Source organism: Talpa europaea (assembly GCF_964194135.1).
Source record: "Talpa europaea genome assembly, chromosome: 7".
NCBI classification, from domain to species: Eukaryota; Metazoa; Chordata; class Mammalia; order Eulipotyphla; family Talpidae; genus Talpa; species Talpa europaea.
In genome coordinates this window covers 275,687-294,245 of record NC_140074.1, presented here as the reverse complement: position 1 = coordinate 294,245, position 18,559 = coordinate 275,687, and the positions used below count along the sequence as shown (strand labels likewise).

Genomic DNA, 18,559 nt, shown 5'->3' with positions numbered 1-18,559 from the left:
GCAGGCAGCTTCTGCTGCTGAGTTTCCAGCCCCGGAGCAGCCAGGCCGGGCGGACGCCCCGTCCCTCCGGCCACAGATTTTTAAAAAGTTAGTTTTGTGGATTTGATGAGCCAGCCCCGCGTCGCCCGGTCTGGGCAGGGCCCGTGTGGTCGCTGCCCGCTCCGCCCCCGGCGGCCGTGGCCTTCCCGGCACCCCTCCCGGCGCCGGCCGCGGGGGCCTGGCTGTGCTGACGCGTGGCTCGGGTCGTCACGAGGAAGCCTCGGGGGGACGCAGCTGCACGTTTTCGAGGTGCCCCCCCGCCCCCCGCCGCCCCCCGCATCCCAGCCCCAGGGAGGCGCCCCGTGTCCGAGCCTCGATCTTCCAGAGCCTCCAAAGACGTTTCTCTCATTCCCAGCTCGCGGGGCTGACGGCGAGGTGGTCCGCAGCGTCCGTGTGCGGCAGGCGGCCCGGGGCCGGGTTTCTAAGACCCGGGGGGACCGGAGAGGAGAGTCCTGGAGCCCTCGGTGGCTTCCTCGGGCTTGTATTGAGCTCGCACCTGTAGAGCAGCACCAGGGCGGCTGGCGGGGGCCGAGGCCGGGGCGGGGGCCGGAGGCCGGCGTGTCCAAGCCCCCGGCCAGTCTCCACCCTGGGCTTCTCCGGGCTCCTCTCCCCTTCTCGCTCCCGCCCCTGCGGCTCTCCCACGAGCGTCTCACGCCGAGCGAGGCCCCCGCGAGTGGACACCACGGCTTCCGCCGGGTGACGGCTGCGGGCGCCCCTCAGGCAGGGCAGTCCCGGGGCGGGCGGAGACGCCTGAGACCTTTCCCCGCAGTCAGGCCTCAGCCCTTGGTTTCCCATCTGACACCCCCCTGTGCAGGGCCCGCCCACCAGCCGCTCAGGACCAGCCGCTACGGGTGGGGGTGAGACCACCCACCCCTCCCTGCCCCCCACCCTCCTCCCCACGGCCCCCCGCCCCCTGCAGGCCCCGCTTGCTGCAGCCCTGCTGCCCCTCCCTCTTCTCCCTTCCTCCCCTCCCTCCCCTCCCTCCCCTCCCCTCCCTCCACCTGGTCTCCAGCTCTGGCTCCCAGCCTCGCCCACCCTGGGCCTCCCTGCCTAGCATCACCCCTGCTTGGCTGGTCAGTCCTGTCCAAGGGCGAGGGCCTGACCCCTCTCTCCAAGCCTGGGATTTGTGACCCTTCACCCGCCTTTGGCATCTGCGCTGTGATTTGGGGCACCCCAGCACAGGGACGGGGTGACGCGGAGGCCGAGCCAGGGTCAGCGGATGTTGACACGTGGAGGGGCGGGGACGCCGCTGGGTCGCCAGCCTGCTCTGTCCCCACCCCAGCGCGAGCCCGCAGGGCCCACGGCGGCGTCCAGGCCTGGCCAGGGAGGGCAGGCAGTGGCAGCGTCCACCTCCGCCCCGGGCTGTCCGGCCTGGGGCCTGGCTCCCGCCTCCACCCCTTTCCCTCGGGGTCCGGCGGGATGTGGCCAGCGGGCCACCAGGCCACTGTGCGGGGAGGGGCGGCCAGACATGGGAACGGCAGGTGTGCAGCTTGTGGCCAGCTCTGCGGGCAGCCTGTGCCGGGCCCCCCCGTCACCGGTCAGGGGAGAACGTGCTGGGGTCCAGAACCGCCCCCCGGAAGGTGACAGGGAACAGGAGGGGCGGCCCGTCCCTGGCAGCGCGGCAGCCGAGCGGGGTCCCGAGTGCTCCTGGGGCTCCAGCTGCGTTTCCAGCGGCTCCGTCTTGGAGCTTTCCAGGCCCTGGGGTGGGGCCTCGGCGTCCCCAGACCCGGCGCCCCCTCCCAGCAGCCGGCGTGTGCCGGACACGGGTTGCCGCGAGGTGACCTGCGCACGTGTTGGTGCTGACCAGAGTGAACTTACTGGACGATCGCCCCTCGAGTCTGGGGCCTGTGGAGCTCTCAGCCGCCTTCCCGTCCTCGCTGCCCGCCCCCCGCCGCCCAACACCCCGCCCGCCTGCCCCCCGCCCGCCCGGCTGTCATCGGCCGCGTCACCCTGCCCCGGAGGGGGAGCAGAGCACGTGGTGCCGATCCCAACCCCAGGCCTCACGCCCAGCTGTGACCCCCGAATCGCCCGCACCCCGACGCGGCCAGGAAAGACGAGGAGAGGGTGTCTCTGGGAGTCACTTTATTGCTAACTGGGGGAGGGCTCAGAGCGGAGGGTGCGGGGCGTCCGCGGGGCGTCCAGCACGGCCTCGGTGTCCGTCCTCGGGGCAGCTCTGAGGGGTCCGGCACAGCTCACTAGACCCAGCAGTGCTCTGCGGGGAGGGGGCGGTCAGCCTCGGCCCGAGGGCCCCCGGGGCGCCGCACCCCAGACCCCGGGGCGGGCCGTGGGGGGCGCCCGGCTCACCCTGCGCCTGGGCGGGGCTGAAGTACATCCACACGCTCATGGGCAGGCCCTTGAGGCTGCTGAAAAGCTTCTCCATGACCGGCTCCTGCTTGGCGTCGGGCTTCCTGGCTGTGGGGGCGGCCGGTCAGCCTGGGCCTCGGGGCCGTGCACGGAGCCGGGGCGCGGCGGGGCTGGCTGGCAGGGTCCCTGCGCCCCAGCCCGGCCCCCCGGCCCCCAGGCCGGCCGATTCTGGCAGGGGCAGCCGGGGGGTTAGGGCAGGGCCCGGGGCGTCCCCAGCCCTAGAGCTCAGAGGCCCCGGCCTGGCCGCCAGCAGGGACGGGCCTCGCCGCAGACGCTGGCCCCAGCTCCGGCCACACAGGGCTGCGCCCGCCCTCCCGTGCCACCCCCCCCGCCCCTCCCGGCCCCAGGCCCCAGCCCGCCCGGCCCACCGGGCCCACCGCGGCCCCAGGCAGCTGGGGTGCGCACCCAGGTACTGGCAGGCCACATCCTTCTGGGGGGCCGCCTTGGTGGCCTCCATGCAGACGACCATGGTCTCGGGGGTGGCGTCCATCACGTAGAGCTTGGTCGCGTCCTGGTCTGCAAGGGCGCCAGGCGAAGTGAGGGCCGGCTCGGCTCCCCCGGGGCGGGGGCTTGGCCGCCCGGCCCCGCTCCCGCCGACCACCCGCCTCCGTCCCGGGCCGGCCCCTCGGCCTGCGGCCCTGGGCCGTGCCACCAGGTCAGGGGCCCAGCCCGCTCCGCGGCAGAGGGCCAGGGTCAGGCGGCTGGTGGGCAGGGCCGGTGCCCCGACCCCGGCCGCCCCCTCGTCCCCGGCGAGCCCCCCGCCGCCCCGGGGCCCTCACCGTTGATCTGGAACTCGGCGGCGGCGGCGGTTTTCGTGGCCAGGACCTTCTTCTCCACACACTTGCCGTTCTCCCTGGAAGCGGGGTCTCCGTGAGCGCGGGGCGGCCTCGGGGCGCCTGGGGAGCCGGGAGCTGCCCCCCAGCCCTCCCTGGGGGCGCGGGCCGCCGGGCCGGGACACCCACCATCTGCTCTGGGTGATCTCCAGGCTGCTCGGGGTGATGGGCCGCAGCTCCTTGACGAACACCCGCAGCGGGGCGTCCTTGGAGTCCAGGAGGGCGATGTCGCTGGCCGCCATGGCCGTGGAGTGCCAGGGGCCCGCCAGCTGTGGAGGGCCGCGCCTGAGCCACGCCGGAGGCCCCGCCCGGCTCGCAGCCCCCGGCCCCGGCCAGTGAGCGCGGGGGCCTCCCTGCCGGCGGGCACCGGCCGCGGGGTCCCCACGGGACACAGCCCCCTTCCCCCGGGGGTGCGGGCCCAGCTCCCCTCACCGAGGACCCCCCGGGCTCGGGGACAGAGCGACGGGCCCCGAGGACGGGGAGCGCGGGTCCCTGACGGGGGGCTCAGCAGCCCCGCCGGCCCCGCGGCCCCCACGCAGCGCCCACCTTCTGGATGTCCAGGTCCTTCGTGGCCTGGGGCACGGCGGTGGCCTGCACGGCGCACACGAGGGCCAGGGCGAGCAGGAGGCACTTCATGGCTGCGGCGGGTCTCGGGAGCTCCGGAGCTGGGGCCGAGCGGCCGGCCGGGCCTTATATAGGAGGCGGCCGGCGGGGGCCCAAGCCAGGCGCTTCCCCGAATCCGGCGACCCTTCCGGGGCCCTGGGGTGGCTTCCTCCACCGGACAAAAGGGACCTTCTTCCCCCGGGCCAACAGGAAGGACCCTGCGTCCCGGGGCCAGTTCCTGGTAGGCCCGGGGGGCGGCCTGGGGTGGGTCCAGGCCTGCCACGCAGGGAGCACGAGGGCGGCTGGGGGGGACCGGGCCAGAGCCAGCACAGGCTCACCTGGCCCCGGGGAGGGGGGCGGGGTGCCGGGATCCGGGCTCAGCCTCGTGCGGAGAGGCTCTGCCAGCCCTGGGCCCAGCACAGCCTTTGCAGTCCCCCTGCCATGCCCTTCCTGCTCCTCGCACCCCACTTGCTGCAAAGCCCCTTCCTGGTCTCCTGCAAAGTATGGTGCGAGGACTTGGGGGCTCCCCTCTGGGGTGGTACCCACTGTGAACTGGGGTCAGGATGGTTGGATCAGGCAGAGCCCCAGGGGGCCTGCCCAGGGCCCCTAAGGCCTTTGTAGCTCGGGGGCCCTCATGGGGAGGACGGGGTGAGGCAGGTGGTCCTCCACCCCGGGGAGCCAGCCGGCCTCGGGTCTCAGCAGCTGTGGGGGCTGTGTGGGTGGGGGAGGGGGAGGGGGAGCTGGAGGGTCTGGGGAAGGGGTGGAGCCATAGGGGAGGGGCACGGGGCCTTGTGCCGTGGGGGCCCCCCATCCCGCAGGGCCGTGGGGCAGGGGCGCTGGGGGCTGGCGGGCACGGCTGTCGTTTGGCCCAAGCGTCCACAGCGCAGAATCTGAAACTGTCCGGGTCTTCATGCCGCCTCTCCTGGGCTCCTGCGGGGCTGCAGGGGGAGAACCTGGCACATGGGGGCCAGCCCCTGGGGAGGCAGCCCCAGGCCGGCACCGCTCCCCCCACGCAGAGCGAGGTCCCTCCATGCCCCAGCCGGTGGGGGGTGCAAAGCCGGGCCCTCCACGCCACCTGCCGGGTCTGGGGGGCGCTGCTGGCCGGGGCTGGGCAGGGCGGCTTCCCGGCAGCCGAGCCAGGGCTGCTGCAATCCCCCCATGCCAGGCCCTCTGGGCCTCACCAGTCGGCAGCGCCAGGTGCCCTCAGGCCTCTGGCTCCTCTCCCCAGGCTCCTTCCTTGCCCAGGTCCCCCGGGGCAGCGAGGAGGGGGGGGGCGGCCCGCACAGAACTGGGGACTCTCAGCCTGGAGGCCGGGGCTTTGCGAGGCGCCCCTGGGGGCAAGCCCAGGCGTCACCAGCCAGGGTGGTCAGCAGCCGGGCAGAGGAAGCCACCGGGCAGCCCCGCTGGACTTCAGGACGGGGTGGGCAGAGGGAGGTCGGCCTGGACAACCCCGGCCGTGTCGTGCTCCGGGCAGAGGCGCCACCCCAAGGCCTGCCACAGGGCCCCTGGGATGGCGCGGCCCGCGGCCGGGAAGGCCCTGGCAGGGCGGCTGCCCCAGTGGGGAGCCCCCGGGGGCTGAGCCCACCCGCCGGCCCCGCGGCCCGCCTGGCCCTCACCGTGAGGGTCGGAGACGCCTGCGGACGCCGCGGACCCAGCGGTCAGGCGCGCCCGAGTCTCCGGCCGGCCGGGCCCTCGCGTTCCAGGGACGGAGAGGCCACCGGGCAGCGCGCTCGGGCTTATTGGGGAGGCCCTGACTGCAGGAGGGGTCCACGGCCTCGGGGGTGGGGGCGGTCCGCGTTCTGGCGCGTCTCCGCCAGCCCCCTCGGCCTCGCTGCCCTCTCTGCCACCCGACGTGTGCGCCACCAGCTGCCGGAGCCTCGTGCCCCGTGGCCAGCGCCGCCGCCCGCCGGCCTCCCGCTCCCACGCAGCCTCGCCTGCCCCCTAGAGCCGCCTCAGCCAGGCCGCCGGGAGCCCGGCCCCCCGCCCCCCCGCCCCCCGCGCAGCCACGTCTGTCCTCACCCCGGGGCAGGCACCCCAGGCCGTCAGGGGCAGGGCCCACCCCGCGCCAGGCACCCCCCGGCCTCCTGCGGCCCGGGCAGCTCCTCCCGCGGCACCAGGGGCCCCGCAGGCGCCGGGAGGGCCGGGAGAGCCAGGCCTCCCGCGGGGGACGCAGCCTGGACCCGGGCAGGGGGAGAGGCCGGGGGTGGGGGCGGGGGCGGTGCCCGCCCTGGAGGGCAGACGTCCGCGAGCTCGAGGCCTCCAGGAGCGTCTGCGTGGAGGCGCCCAGGGGCGCCCTGGCGGGGTCGGCCACACGGCTCTGCCTGCGAGGAAGCCGCGGGGCTCCCCTGGGGTCGGAGGCCACGCACCCCGTGCCCGGCCGCCTGGGCCGGCCGCACCCCAGGGCCTGCTGCGGCCACGTGTGCTCTGCGGGCGCCCCGGCCCTTCGCTGGGCGCCCACCCGGGACGCCGCCGTGGGGGCAGGAGCACAGCCCCCCACCCGCGTGGGCCTGGCCCTCCCGAGAAGGCCCGGCCGGGACGCCGCCTCCCCGGGCAGTGGTCAGCGCTCACCGGGCCCTCTGGCCCGCTGCGGGCAACGCGTGTGCCCGGCGCCTCGGGTGCCGCCTGCAGGTCCCCACGCTCTCCTCCCCACACCCCACACACCCCCACACACACACCACACACCACACACACCACACCCCACACACCCCACACACACCCCACCCACACCCCCCACACCACACCCCACACACCCCACACACCCCACACACACCCCACACACCACACCCCACACACACCACACACCCCACACACCCCACACACACACCCCACACACACCCCACACACCCCACACACACCCCACACACCACACCCCACACACACCACACACCCCACACACCCCACACACACACACCACACACATCCCCATTCACACACACCACACACACCACACACACACACCCCACACACACCCCACACATCCCCATTCACACACACCCCACACACACCCCACACACACACCCCCATTCACACACACCCCACACACACCCCACACACACCCCACACACACACCACACACCACACCACACACCCCACACACACCCCACACACACACCCCACACACCCCACACACCCCACACACACACCACACACCACACCCCACACACACCACACACCCCACACACACACCACACCCCACACACACCACACACCCCACACACCCCACACACACACCCCACACACACCACACCCCCCACACACACACACCCCACACACCCCACACACACACCACACACACACCACACACACACACCCCACACATCCCCATTCACACACACCCCACACACACCCCTCACACACACACCACACACCCACACACACACACCCCACACACACACCACACACATCCCCATTCACACACACCACACACACACCACACACACCCCACACACACCACACACACCCCCATTCACACACACCCCACACACACACCCCACACACACCCCACACACACACACCACACACCACACACACACACCACACCACACACCCCACACACACCCCACACACACACCCCACACACACACCCCCCACACACACCCCACACACATACCACACACACACCACACACACCACACCCCACACCACACCCCACACACACCTCACACACCACACACACCACAACCCACACACCACACACACACCCCACACACCCCACATACACTACACACCACACACCACACCATACACCACACCACACACACCCCCACACACCACACACACCCCCCACACCCCACACCCCCACACACCACACACACACTCCACACCACACACACCCTATACCACACCCACACCACACCACACACACACCATACACACCACACACACACCCCACACACATACCACACACACACACTCCACACACACCACACCCCCACTCGGGGGTGCAGGCCCGGGGTCAGGGGAGGGCAGCCCTGCGATGACAGAGCGCTGGAGGCACCAAAAGTGCCAGCGCTTACTCCGGGGGCGGGGGCGGGGGCGGGGGCGGGGGCGGGGGCGGGGACGGGCTCCTCGGCGGTGTGGGCCGGCGTCTGCCCGACCCCACCCCTCCCCAACCCCTCCCCCTCCCCAACCCTCCCCCACCCTCCCCCACCCTCCCTCACCCCTCCCCCACCCTCTCCCTCCCCCTCCCCCTCCCCACCCCTCCCCCACCCTCTCCCCCACCCCTCCCCCACCCCTCCCCCCACCGCCCCATCTGCCCCTTGACTGACGTCCTCGCGTCGCCCGCCCGGAGGCTCCAAAGGGGCCGTGAGCGCCGCTTACTGTGGGGCTCGTTGCGGACCCCACGTCCTTCCCCGGGGTGTCCCCCCCCAGGGCAATAAGACGGGGGAGCGAGGCGGGCCCCTTTGAGGCGCCCCTCCGGCCTCCGTCCAGGCCCCTCCTTGGGCTGGGGGGCCGCGACCCGCCGGCCCCGGGATCCAGCGGGGCGCCTGCGGGGTGCCAGGAGCCGCGGCCTCGGGGGCGGGCGCCTCGCCCGGCGCGCCCGCTCCGCCGCCGCCTGAGGAGCAGAGGCGCGTGGCCGGGTCGCGGGGCGGACGCGGCTGTCGGGCAGGTCTCCGCGCCCAGCGCTCGGGCCGCCGCGTCTGTCCCGCGTCCCGCAGACCCGCGTCCCTCAGACCCGCGTCCCGGCCGGGCGCGATCCTCGGCGGCGGCCGCCGGCCCCTCGCAGCGCGTGCGTGTTTTGCTGGGCCCCGTGGACGGCGGCGAAGGGGGGGCGCCGCCCTCACAGCGCCAGCCCGCCCGGCCCACCCCGTGCCAAGGCGGGCCCTTGGGGGGTCCCGAGGCGCAGCCCCAGGGAGCGAGGCTCGCGGGGCTCCCTTCCAGGACTGAGGTCCCCGCACAGCCCCGAGCGTCCTGGCGCCGGCTCTGTCGAGGCAGGAGCCCCGTCTCTTGCCAGCGCGCGGACCAGCATCGCCCGCTGCTGGATGCCGGGCTTCAGGGGTGCTTGTGGGTGATGGGGTGCGCCTGGGGAGGGGCAGAGAGGGGCTTGGGGGAAGATCGGGCAACTCCCAGGAGCCCAGACCCCCCGGAGCTGACCCCCACGTCACACCAGCGTCCTGCTCCCCTGGGCCGGGCCCAGGTCTGGGGTGCCTGGCGGTGCCACCTGCTGCCAGAGAGTCGTGCGTCTCCCAGCTGGGCAGCCCCGGGCGCCCACTCCCGCGGCCTCTCCCCGGGGGTGATGCTGCTGTTATGGGCGAGGGAAACCAGGCTCGGGAGCCTGGAGGACGGGTCCTGGGTCCCGTGGCTGGTGACGCCCCGGGCAGAGAGGGGAAGCTCATCCCCGCGGGGGCAACCAGCTGGCGACTCTGGCCCCGTTCGCCAGGGTCTGGCTGTCGCTAGGGCTGGACACGCAAAGCCCCGAGGCGTGAGCCGTCTGTGTCCCGGGGCCAGGGCCGAGGTCACATCCCGCCCGTGCGACACGCGGTCCTCTTGTCTCGTTCCGGGGACACACGGCCGCCAGGCGCGAGCTCCTGCCTCCTCGCCACTCCCCTCCCTGCGCGCGTGGGCGCGGGGGAAGGGCAGGAGGGCCCTGTCTGGGGTCCCCGCCTTTGTGCTGGCTGCTTCCTGGGCACGCGCTCAGCCTCAGCCACACCCACGGGGTCAGACAGCCTTGTCTCCCACTGTGCCGACGGGGCACCTGAGGCCCGAGGGGGTTGTAGGACATACTCGGTGCCACCCGGCACAGACAAAAGGCTCTGACTGGCATGTTTCAGTGTCCCGGGGGGCTTGCTAAGGACCCCAGCCCCCCCCCAGCTGTGGGTGGGCCCAGCCGCCTGTGCTCCCGTCCTGTGCTCCCGCCTCTCCGCAGTGCCCGGGATGGGGTGGGGGCGGGGGAGGGGAGCCAGGTGTGAGCCGAGGCCGGTGCCTTTCAGGGCTCGCCGTGGGCCGGGACGCGGCTCCTCACCGACACGTAGAGCGCGCACGCACCGGGGTACGCGGCCGGGGGTCCGGCCGCCTGTCCTTTGGGTCCCCCCGGGGTCACCGCAGGTTCTGAAGCGGGTCACCCGCCAGCCCCTGTGCCGGCCGCGCGCTGGAGGAGCCTGAGGGTCACGGACTAGCGACTGTCAGCGTTTTTGCCTTCGGACCCTTGCGGAGGCCGCACAGCGCCCCCGTGGGTGGGGCCGGCCCCCGGTCATGGTGCGGACCGGCTCCCCGAGGCGCAGACGAGGGGTCGCTTGCTGAGGGGCAGGGCTGGGATTTGATCCTGGATCTGTCCAGCAGCAGAGCCTGGTCAGGACATTATTCCCTCCCGAGACTCGGTGGGGACGGCAGCCCGGGGTCAGGGAGCTGCCCCGGCCGGGCCGTGGAGCCTGCCCCGCGCGCGCGGGAGCCTCTGCCGAGGCCCGTGTTCTGAGAGGCACAGGTGCAAGGCCAGGCGGCTTCCACTCGGAGCCCAGCTTCTGCCGTCGGGCCCTGGGTGGCTTCCTCACCACGTCTGCGCCTGCGTTCCTGCCTTCAAGCGGGCGTGGCGAGGGGCCTCCTCCGGAGGGTCACTGGAGAATAAATTTGCGGCCCCGCGTGAGACACGAGCACAGTCGCCGGCAGGCGGTCAAGGCCCAGCGTGGCTGTCCTCGGCTCGCTGTCGTCGCTGTCCCGGCTAGGGCAGAGCAGTTAGTGGCCCCGCGGGTGCGTTTGGCGGACGGGCAGCGTACCAGGAGGGCCCGGCACGGGGGGGGCTCGCGGCGCTGGAGGCAGAGGGGGCCGGGGGTGGCCGTCAGCACTGCGGCCGGCTGCCGGGGGTTATTCCTGGGACGGTCTAGGGCCCTTCCCCAGGGGCGGCGGGACAGGGCTGAGCCCTGAGCTCCCCGGGGGAGACCCTACAGCCCTCACCCCGGCAGCAGCATAGCACCTCACGGGTGTGAGGCTTGGGGGGCCCTGACCACCTCTCCCCCTGTCCTGGCAGGACTACACGGTGCGTGGCCTCCTGGCAAAGCCACCGATGCCTTCTGTGAGGAGGGCGGCTGCTGGAGGAGCCGGCCTTCGGTGCGCGTGCGTGGGCCGGGCCCGGCGCCGTCCCGTGATGCTTTGCCCCTTGGCCACGCTCCGCCACGCCGCGCTCAGGCTGGCCACGGGGGCTGTCCTCCAGGAACACTCTGGGCTCCCCCAGTGCCTTCTCACGTGGCTAACATGTCTCTGCCCCGGGAAAGCTTTTCCACCCCCTACTTGGACTGACGGACTCTCAGAAAGCAATGAACGAGCGATGATGTAAACGGGTCCCCCGGCCCGTCACCCCCGAGGGCAGCACTGCGCGGCTCCACTCCTGTGGTCACACGGCACAGGGTCCTGGAGGTGGAGGTGCTTGTGGGCATGGATGGGTGGGGGGCAGATGGGAGATGGGCCGTTGGGGGGTGGGGGTGGATAGCGGGATGCATGGGGGATGGAGTGAATGGGCGGGCGGGTGGCGGGGCAGGGGAGGGATGGATGGGGGCGGATGGATGGGGTGAGTGGCGAGGGGATGCGCAGGTGATGGATGGTGGGCTTCCCCCATGTTCTGTGGGACCCCGTAGCATCCACCGCATTTCCTTGGTTGACACTTGTTTTTTGAGTACCGGCCAAGTGCCAGGCCCTGGGGACGGCACACAGCGAGTCAGGTGGGGTGTCGGTGAGCTCACAGCTGAGTGGTACCCGGCGCGGGCGTGTAAGCGCCACGGCCTCTGCAAGCGTGCTTCTGTCGATGGGCACTTGCGTTGTCTTCATGCCTTGGCCTTTGTGAGTGGACGTGAGGGGACATGTGTCTTCTGAGCTCAGTGTCCTCATATTCCAGAAGAGGCTCTTGGCCTGGAGTCTGAGCCCCTTGAAAATGTCCTCAGGATGTTGAGTTTCTGGGTATCGTGTGAGAAGAGACGCCGGTGTCTTAACAGTAGTCGACCCCATGACGGGAAGCCTAGGGCCTGGGGGTGCTCTGCAGCCCCTTCCAGGTGCCCAGGATGAGGCTGGCTCGGGGGAAGGGAGTTTGTCAGGTTGTCACTCATCCTCAGCGGGCACCCCTGTGCTCCCCTCCCCTGCTCTCCAGAGAGACGCTGCATCGAATCCTGGCCCTGATCCAAGGCTCCCATCAGGAGGCCGTGGTGATGTAAGTGGGGCCTGACCTACACCTCCCGAAAGGGGCCCGAGTTGGTGCCAGAAGAGGAAGAAGTGCCCGCAGGCTCCTGTGGCTCTGCCCACCTGGATAATTCCACGGGTCCTCGGAGCTGGGGACCAGACTTGAGCCAGGCGCCCCTGCCACAGCCTGCAGAGGAGTTTCTGTATGTGGGTCTTAGGCCAGCGCCTGGGGAGGCCGAGGGGAACCAGAGACCCCGGCTGCCCTAAGGGGCCTGGGAGCCAGCGGGGGCTCTGAGCCAGGGTCCGGCACCTCAGAGCGCCGGGAGTAGTCAGCACGTGTGGGACTGTTGAAAGCAGGAAAGGGCAGAGGAGGGCAGAGCCTGCCTTTGGGGCAGGCGGGCGCTGGGGAGGAGGCTGCTGCAGTGGGGGCTGGAGGGGCAGGAAGATGGAACGCGAATGATGAGCTTTAGGAGTAGGGGCAGGGCCAGGGCGGGCAGTCAGCCGAGCTCCCCGCCTGCACCAGCCTCGCACCTCACCCCTCCCGATCCCCAGGTTCTCCAGCCTCGACTTGCAGACCCAGGAGGCCTGGGAGATGGCCCTGAGGGGCCTGATCCAGCCCATGAACCCGTCCCCGATGCTGGTCACCGGCATCCGCTGCCTCCACTTTGCGCCTCCAGAATTCCTGGGGGAAGGAGGGACTGTGCGGTGGGTCCCAGGGTTTGGGGAGTTGCAGCAGAAAGCCCAGGCAGAGGCTGGCACCTGCCAGTGCTGTGCTGTCCGCCACAGCCCTGCGGCCTCTGCCTTCCCAGCCCGGGACCAGCCCGGCTGCCAGGAGCCCACTGAGCAGATGTCACGCCTGCCGCCAGGTCGCCCGTCGAAGCCGGACCCCGACGAGGTTATACTTGGCGGCTCGCTTCCAGGCCTGCCCCGTTTCCAGCTGTCATGGCCCTCGGGCACCAACCACTCGCGCTCCCGGTCCTGTCCGGTGCAGCCCCCGCTAGCTCTGTCCTTTTGTCTGCCCCCCACACTGCATTCGTCCCCGCTGGTTCTCTGCAAGGGCGAGGGCTCCGCTTCAGGAGCCTTCCGACGCCGAGCACCTGGCGCAGATCCTTTGTAACCGCTCACGAGCGCCCAATTCACAGATGAGTAAGCCGAGTCTTAGAACTGGGCTTCCCAATTTTTAACTCGCCCACAAAGCAGGTTCTGACTCAGCAGGTCTGGTGGCACCGAGCCGGCATGTCTGACCAGCTTTCGGGGGTGCCCGCGGGCTGGCCTTGGGCTGCACTTTGATCAGCAAGCCCTGAGCACGCAGGCTCCTTGCTATGGCTCTTTCGGCCCAGCCATGTCGGCGAAATGGGGACAGCCTCTAGCCCCCCGGGCCCATGGTGCGCGCCCAGCGCCGTCTGTGCTGCGTCCACAGAGGTGCAGCGCGTGCACGAGACGCAGAAGCAGCTGCGGAGGCTGGAGCATGAGGTTGGCCTGGAGCTGAAGAGCAGCGCCGTGTGCACCCAGGGGCGGTGCACACGCGATGGCTTCTTCACGCCGGACGACGCCTTGCAGAGGACGCAGCGGGACGGGCACAGCATCCAGGATGTCATCCGGGCTGCGGCCCCCCGGGCGGCAGCAGGGCTGGAGAAGAGCTTGAAGCCGGGGCTGGCTGCCCAGCGGCTCCCCAGGCCAGGCCAGCCCCGGGGCTCTGAGAGGACCAGCTCGGCCCCGGGCGGGACAGCTCTCCCAGGCCAGGCCGGGCCGGGTGACTGTGCAGGACAGCAGGGGAAGCGTTCCTGCTCGGGGCGTAAAACTAAAGCAGAAAGACTGACGGCTCGACCCAATCGAAAAGGAAGACCTTCCGGGTGGAAGAAAGGACGCTCAACAAGGGACAGACTGATAAAAGCACCGGCAGCGTCTCAGGCCCCTCAGGCGGGCCCAGCTCGTGAGACAGCAGGGGCAGCTGACAAAGTCAGGCAGAGGACCCGGATCGCGTGTACCGTCGTGTGTATTTCACACGTCACATGGCCGGGAGACCAGGAGTGTCCATGCTCAGCCCCTCCAGTAACCGGGCATCCGGGTGAAGTGCCTCTGCCTCTCAGCACAGGGGTTGGCACGTCCGGGGGCGGATGAGCCTCACCCTTCGTGATGATGGCATCTCCCCGGCCAGGTTGGCTTGCTGCTGCATTTATGTGACAACATAGGTCAGTTTCTCCTCCTCTGTCCACCAGGTGAGGGTGCCCCTTCCTCCAGGCCCCGTGGGGGTGACCAGAGATCCAGGGCTCCCTTGAGAAAGGTGCTGACCTCTTCTCCCCTTGGGCACCGGGCATCAGTGCGTTGGGCAATTTGCCGCTAGGATGGGGCAGCTTTTCCTTGTGCCTGGGTTCCTGCCAGTGTATTCAGCATTCACTCAACAAACATTTATTTAGTGCCAGCTATTTGCCAGATCCCGTTGTAAGCGCTTGTCATACCTCAGTCAGAGGACTGTGCTCCCGCCCGCGGGGGCGCGCCAGCTTGCAGAGGGCATTCTGAGGAGGATCGCGTGAGTGGAGGAGGCGGGCCTCCAGCCAGGAGGTTGTCTGGAGGAAGAAGCCTTCAAGGTCAAGGGAAGAGCCGGCTCCGCTCAAAGGGCGGCTGACTTCCCGGGGAGGGGCCAGTGTTCGTGTCACTGGCTGGCCCGCCCGTCCCCGCCCGTCGGGGAGGCGCCCCTGAGGGCTTTTCTACCTGAGGCGACCCCCGTTCTCGGGAAGCCGGACCGCGGCCCCGAGCAGCGGCTCAGTCTTTCCTCCTCTTTACTGCTTTTTCTCGCTGACTTGCCCCGGCGAGGCCGTCTGGCGAACCAGGCCCCTTAGGAAAACCACGCCGCTTCCCTCTTGTCCAATTCGGGTGCCTTGTCTCTGACTCGGAAGCCAGCGGGGCGGGACCCTGGGCAGGTCTGAACCCCGCTTGTACCACGTGTGAGCTTTTCCCCCCGGGCAGGCGAAGGTCAGCACGACGGCGCGCGTTCCTTCGGAGGGGCTGCTTGTCTCGGGCTCGGGCGCGCCGACCTCCATGGAGGTGGGGATTGGCTGCCGCGCTGTTGCCGTGAGAGACCGCGCGAAGCCATCCCTGTCGGTTGTTCCCAGGGCCGGCCTGGGCGGTCGGCCTCCAGGCGGCCGACGGAAGAGGACGGTGGCGCAGCGGCCGTTTACTGAAGGCTCCTGCCGGGCCTCCCGTTCACCATCCCCGCTGCCTCGGCTGTCAGCGCTGTGCAGGTGCCATGCCAGCCCCCTGCTCCTCGAGGGGTAGGTTCCAGACCCCCGTGATGCCTGACCTGCCGGGAGCACGAGCACCTTGCTGCTTTTCTCTTGTGCGCACGTGCCCACGACAGAGTGGAGTTTGTACGTTAGAGGCGGGAAGAGAGTCACACCTGCTGATGCAATAGAACAAATGTGAAAATACGCTGTCAGGAGAGCTACGTGCAAGTGTCTGTCTCCCAAATACCTCACTGTGCGCCATATTTTCAGACCGCAGTTAACCTGGAAACAGAAGCCTCAGAAAGCGGAACTGTGGCTAAGCGGCGGGGGGGTGGCCGTACCTCCCACGTGCGGGTGAGGAAAGCCGCCCTGGAGAGACACCCCGCCTCACAGCGAGCACACGCATTGCAGGAGGACCCTCCCCTCTGGTTTCCCGGCAGGCGGCGGCTCTAGAAGTCCCTTTAAACTCAGGCCTCCCGCATCTCTGCCCTGGGCACAACACAGACCTCAGGACCCGCTGCCAGTCGGGCCGAGCCCACGCCGCCCACCTGTGCTTCCTCGAGCGTGGCCACTGCCCAGGGCAGCCACCTCGTCTTGTTTAGCAGTGCTCAGCCTCTGCCTGTCACCCCCTCACACCACCCCTCCCTCACACCTAAATTCCCAGGGAATTTCATCCCCATTTTACAGATGGGGAAACTGAGACACTATTTGCCTGGGCTTCGCAGCCAGTCGAAGGTAGACTCAAGATTCGAACTCGGTAGTCTGGCTTCGAACACCTGCTCTTACGCTCTCTGCCCATGACCTCTCCACCTGGACACTGACCTGAACTCTGCCCAACCCAGCTCCGCCCTGGGTGTGTCCCCGGCCAGACCTGCCGAGACCTTGCTGGCGGGGGAGATGATGGTAGGCCAGCCCCGTCTTAGCTGGGCCTCCGGGAGGCGCACACCCAGGAGCCCTCCCCTATCACAGGCGCTTCTGGGACACGGCGACTTTCAGAGAAAGGCGACAGCGAAGCCAGGTTCCTTGCAGGCCTCCCAGGTCTCTTTGCCATTGACATATCTCTGCATGTGGGACGTTCAGAACAGTCAGCAACACTAGAACCCCCGGGATCCAGACCAGAGATGAGGAAGCCTGGGTGGGGGCAGAGGATGTTTGCAAATCTCAGTGCCTTGGAAAAATGAGGTAACCGGAACTCAGGGTACACAGGCTGGCACACCATCCCACCTGGGTCCTAATGGCAAAGAGATGATGAAAGGGCTCAGTGTGGCTGGTCAGGATCTCCTGATTGCCCTAGGGGGACGGGGGGGTGGTGGTGAGGGGGACCCTGAGTCATAACCAAAATATTTAGTCAATACGCAGCCTCTCTGCTGAGAAAACCACCCTAAATCCCTTGGGATCAAACTTAGTAGGTATTTTAACCCCCAAAGAACTAATGATTGTTAAGTTATACCCAATGTATGATAAGCCACACGAGATTTATAGTTTGAATTGAGCTTTAAAATTTAAATTCAGCTATTAAGTTAATCATTTTAAGACATATTTCTAGGGCCTTACCTGGCGGCGCAAGGGGTTAAGTCTCAGCACTAGGAAGCTATTAGCAGCCACTGCAGCACGAGTTCGATTCCCGACCAGGCAGCTACCCCCCGGGCGCGGCAGACCTCTCCTGTCTCCCCCCCCCCCGCTGCTCCCCTCGGTAGTGTGTGTCAGCAGATCTGCTTGTTCTGCTCCCCACTCTGTGTCTGGTGAGTCCTCTCACCCCGCTGCACCTCTGGCCTACCCTCCAGCTCTTGTGTGCATAAATAAATGAATCTTAAAAAAACAAGCCAGAAACTATACCCGCTACCTATAAGCATTTAATTTCCTCGACATCTTTCCCTCGGAGCCCCTTAGCACGAGGCGTGGGGCACAGGCAGAGATGGGCTGGATAGGAGGACTGATGCTAGTCACCCCAAAGAGGTTCCTGTCTGGATGAGGCTGGATTGGGGTGCTGCTGGGGCGGCAGAGGGTGACTCAGAGAGACAAGCAGCAAGTGGGTGGTGGGTGTGATTGCTGGGGACACGGCTGTCCTGGGCCTTCTAGCCCCCCTGTGGTCTGCAGAGCAGCCTCCCCTCAAGGTCGCCCCCAGCCCAGCACTCTTCTCCGTGTGGTTCCCCTCCCCAATCCCTCTAGGTACTTCCTCAGCCCCTCGTAAGGCAGAAGGAAAGATGACAGAACAGGCTGTGTTCTTCCCTGGTAAACCAGCCCGGCGGGTCTGCGGTGCCAGGGTAGAGGATGGAGCAGCAGGTTAACTCTGCCAAGGAACAGCTAACAAATGCCAGAGCTCTAGGGAGAAGCCAACTTCAGTCCCACCTGGGTCTGATTTCCAGCAGGTGCTTTGGGCCCTGTGGCCCCGCAGGGGGAGTGGGGGTGCTTGGGGCCAGGATTTGGTGGCACCATGGTTAGAACAACCCCGTCAGCCCCCAAGAACTCTCATCTGAGAGGCCAGCCACCGAGCACACCTGGCAGCTTGTTAAGAAATGCTGGCCTGCCCCAGGCCTGCCGAACAGAATCCCAAGGGACAGGATGGGGCCCCAGATCTTTATTTTCAAAGTCACTGTAATACCTGGTCATTTGGAAATCCTGTCCTGTCTTGGTTTTTTTTTTTTTTTTTTAAGATTTATTTATTTTTGCATACAAGAGCTGGGGTGTAGGCCAGTGGTGTGTGTGTGTGTGTGTGTGTGTGTGTGTGTGTGTGTGAGGGGATTCACCAGAGACAGAGCGGGGAACAGAACAGGCGGATCTACTGAAACACACTGCTGAGGGGAGCCGCGGGGAGACAGGAGGGGTCTGCCGCGCCGTGTGGGTAGCTCCCTGGCCGGGGCTCGAACTCGTGCTGCAGAGGCTGCGGACGGCTTCATCGTGATGAGACTTAACCTCGACGCGCCCCCAGGGAGGCCCCTGACCTGGTTTTTAAAGAGCACATCTTTGAAGCCTTCAACTTCTCAATCTGCTGCTGAACTGGGTTTCCTTGGGGGAGTAGCTGACCCTCACTGAGCTTCCTTTGCTTCCTCTGGAAAGTGGAGGTAACTACAGACCTCTCAGGGCTGCCATCAGGAATACCGAGAAAGCCATGCCACTGACCGGCGCCCGCCACCCTCCCCTGTGTCCGTCCAGGCACACGGCACGACCACGCAGGCCCCATCACGGGCCCAGAGACACGCGCTGAAACCCGCACGCGAGTCGAATCCCTGCGAAGTGTGCTGCTGCCCACCACGGGGGCCCCGGCCGACGGGCGGGAATGTCCTCGGGGGTCGGCGGTGAAGCGGGCCGGGTCCAGGTGGCCCGTGGCGAATCTCCCAGGAGGAAGTCGAGCGTATATCGGGCTGGATAGCACAAGAACGAATTCAGCATTTCAGC

At 68.6% G+C, this 18,559-nt stretch overlaps 2 protein-coding genes across 2 annotated transcripts; one reads left to right on the top strand and one right to left on the bottom strand.

Moving 5' to 3' along the window:
• Positions 1 to 1,251: 1,251 nt before the first annotated feature.
• On the bottom strand, positions 1,252 to 3,872 carry LOC311172744 (beta-lactoglobulin-like; the record flags this gene model as incomplete). Its single annotated transcript, XM_084236273.1, has 6 exons — positions 1,252 to 1,355; positions 2,344 to 2,451; positions 2,809 to 2,919; positions 3,183 to 3,256; positions 3,366 to 3,505; positions 3,783 to 3,872. 6 exons carry the CDS (start codon positions 3,870 to 3,872, stop codon positions 1,252 to 1,254), a joined length of 627 nt encoding a protein of 208 aa, XP_084092399.1.
• Positions 3,871 to 14,473, top strand: LOC311172743 (pseudouridylate synthase TRUB2, mitochondrial-like; the record flags this gene model as incomplete). The annotated part of the gene is made up of 6 exons (XM_084236272.1): positions 3,871 to 4,080; positions 10,801 to 10,880; positions 11,911 to 11,970; positions 12,492 to 12,630; positions 13,362 to 13,615; positions 14,404 to 14,473. 6 exons carry the CDS (start codon positions 3,871 to 3,873, stop codon positions 14,471 to 14,473), a joined length of 813 nt encoding a protein of 270 aa, XP_084092398.1.
• Between the last annotated feature and the right edge of the window lie 4,086 nt (positions 14,474 to 18,559).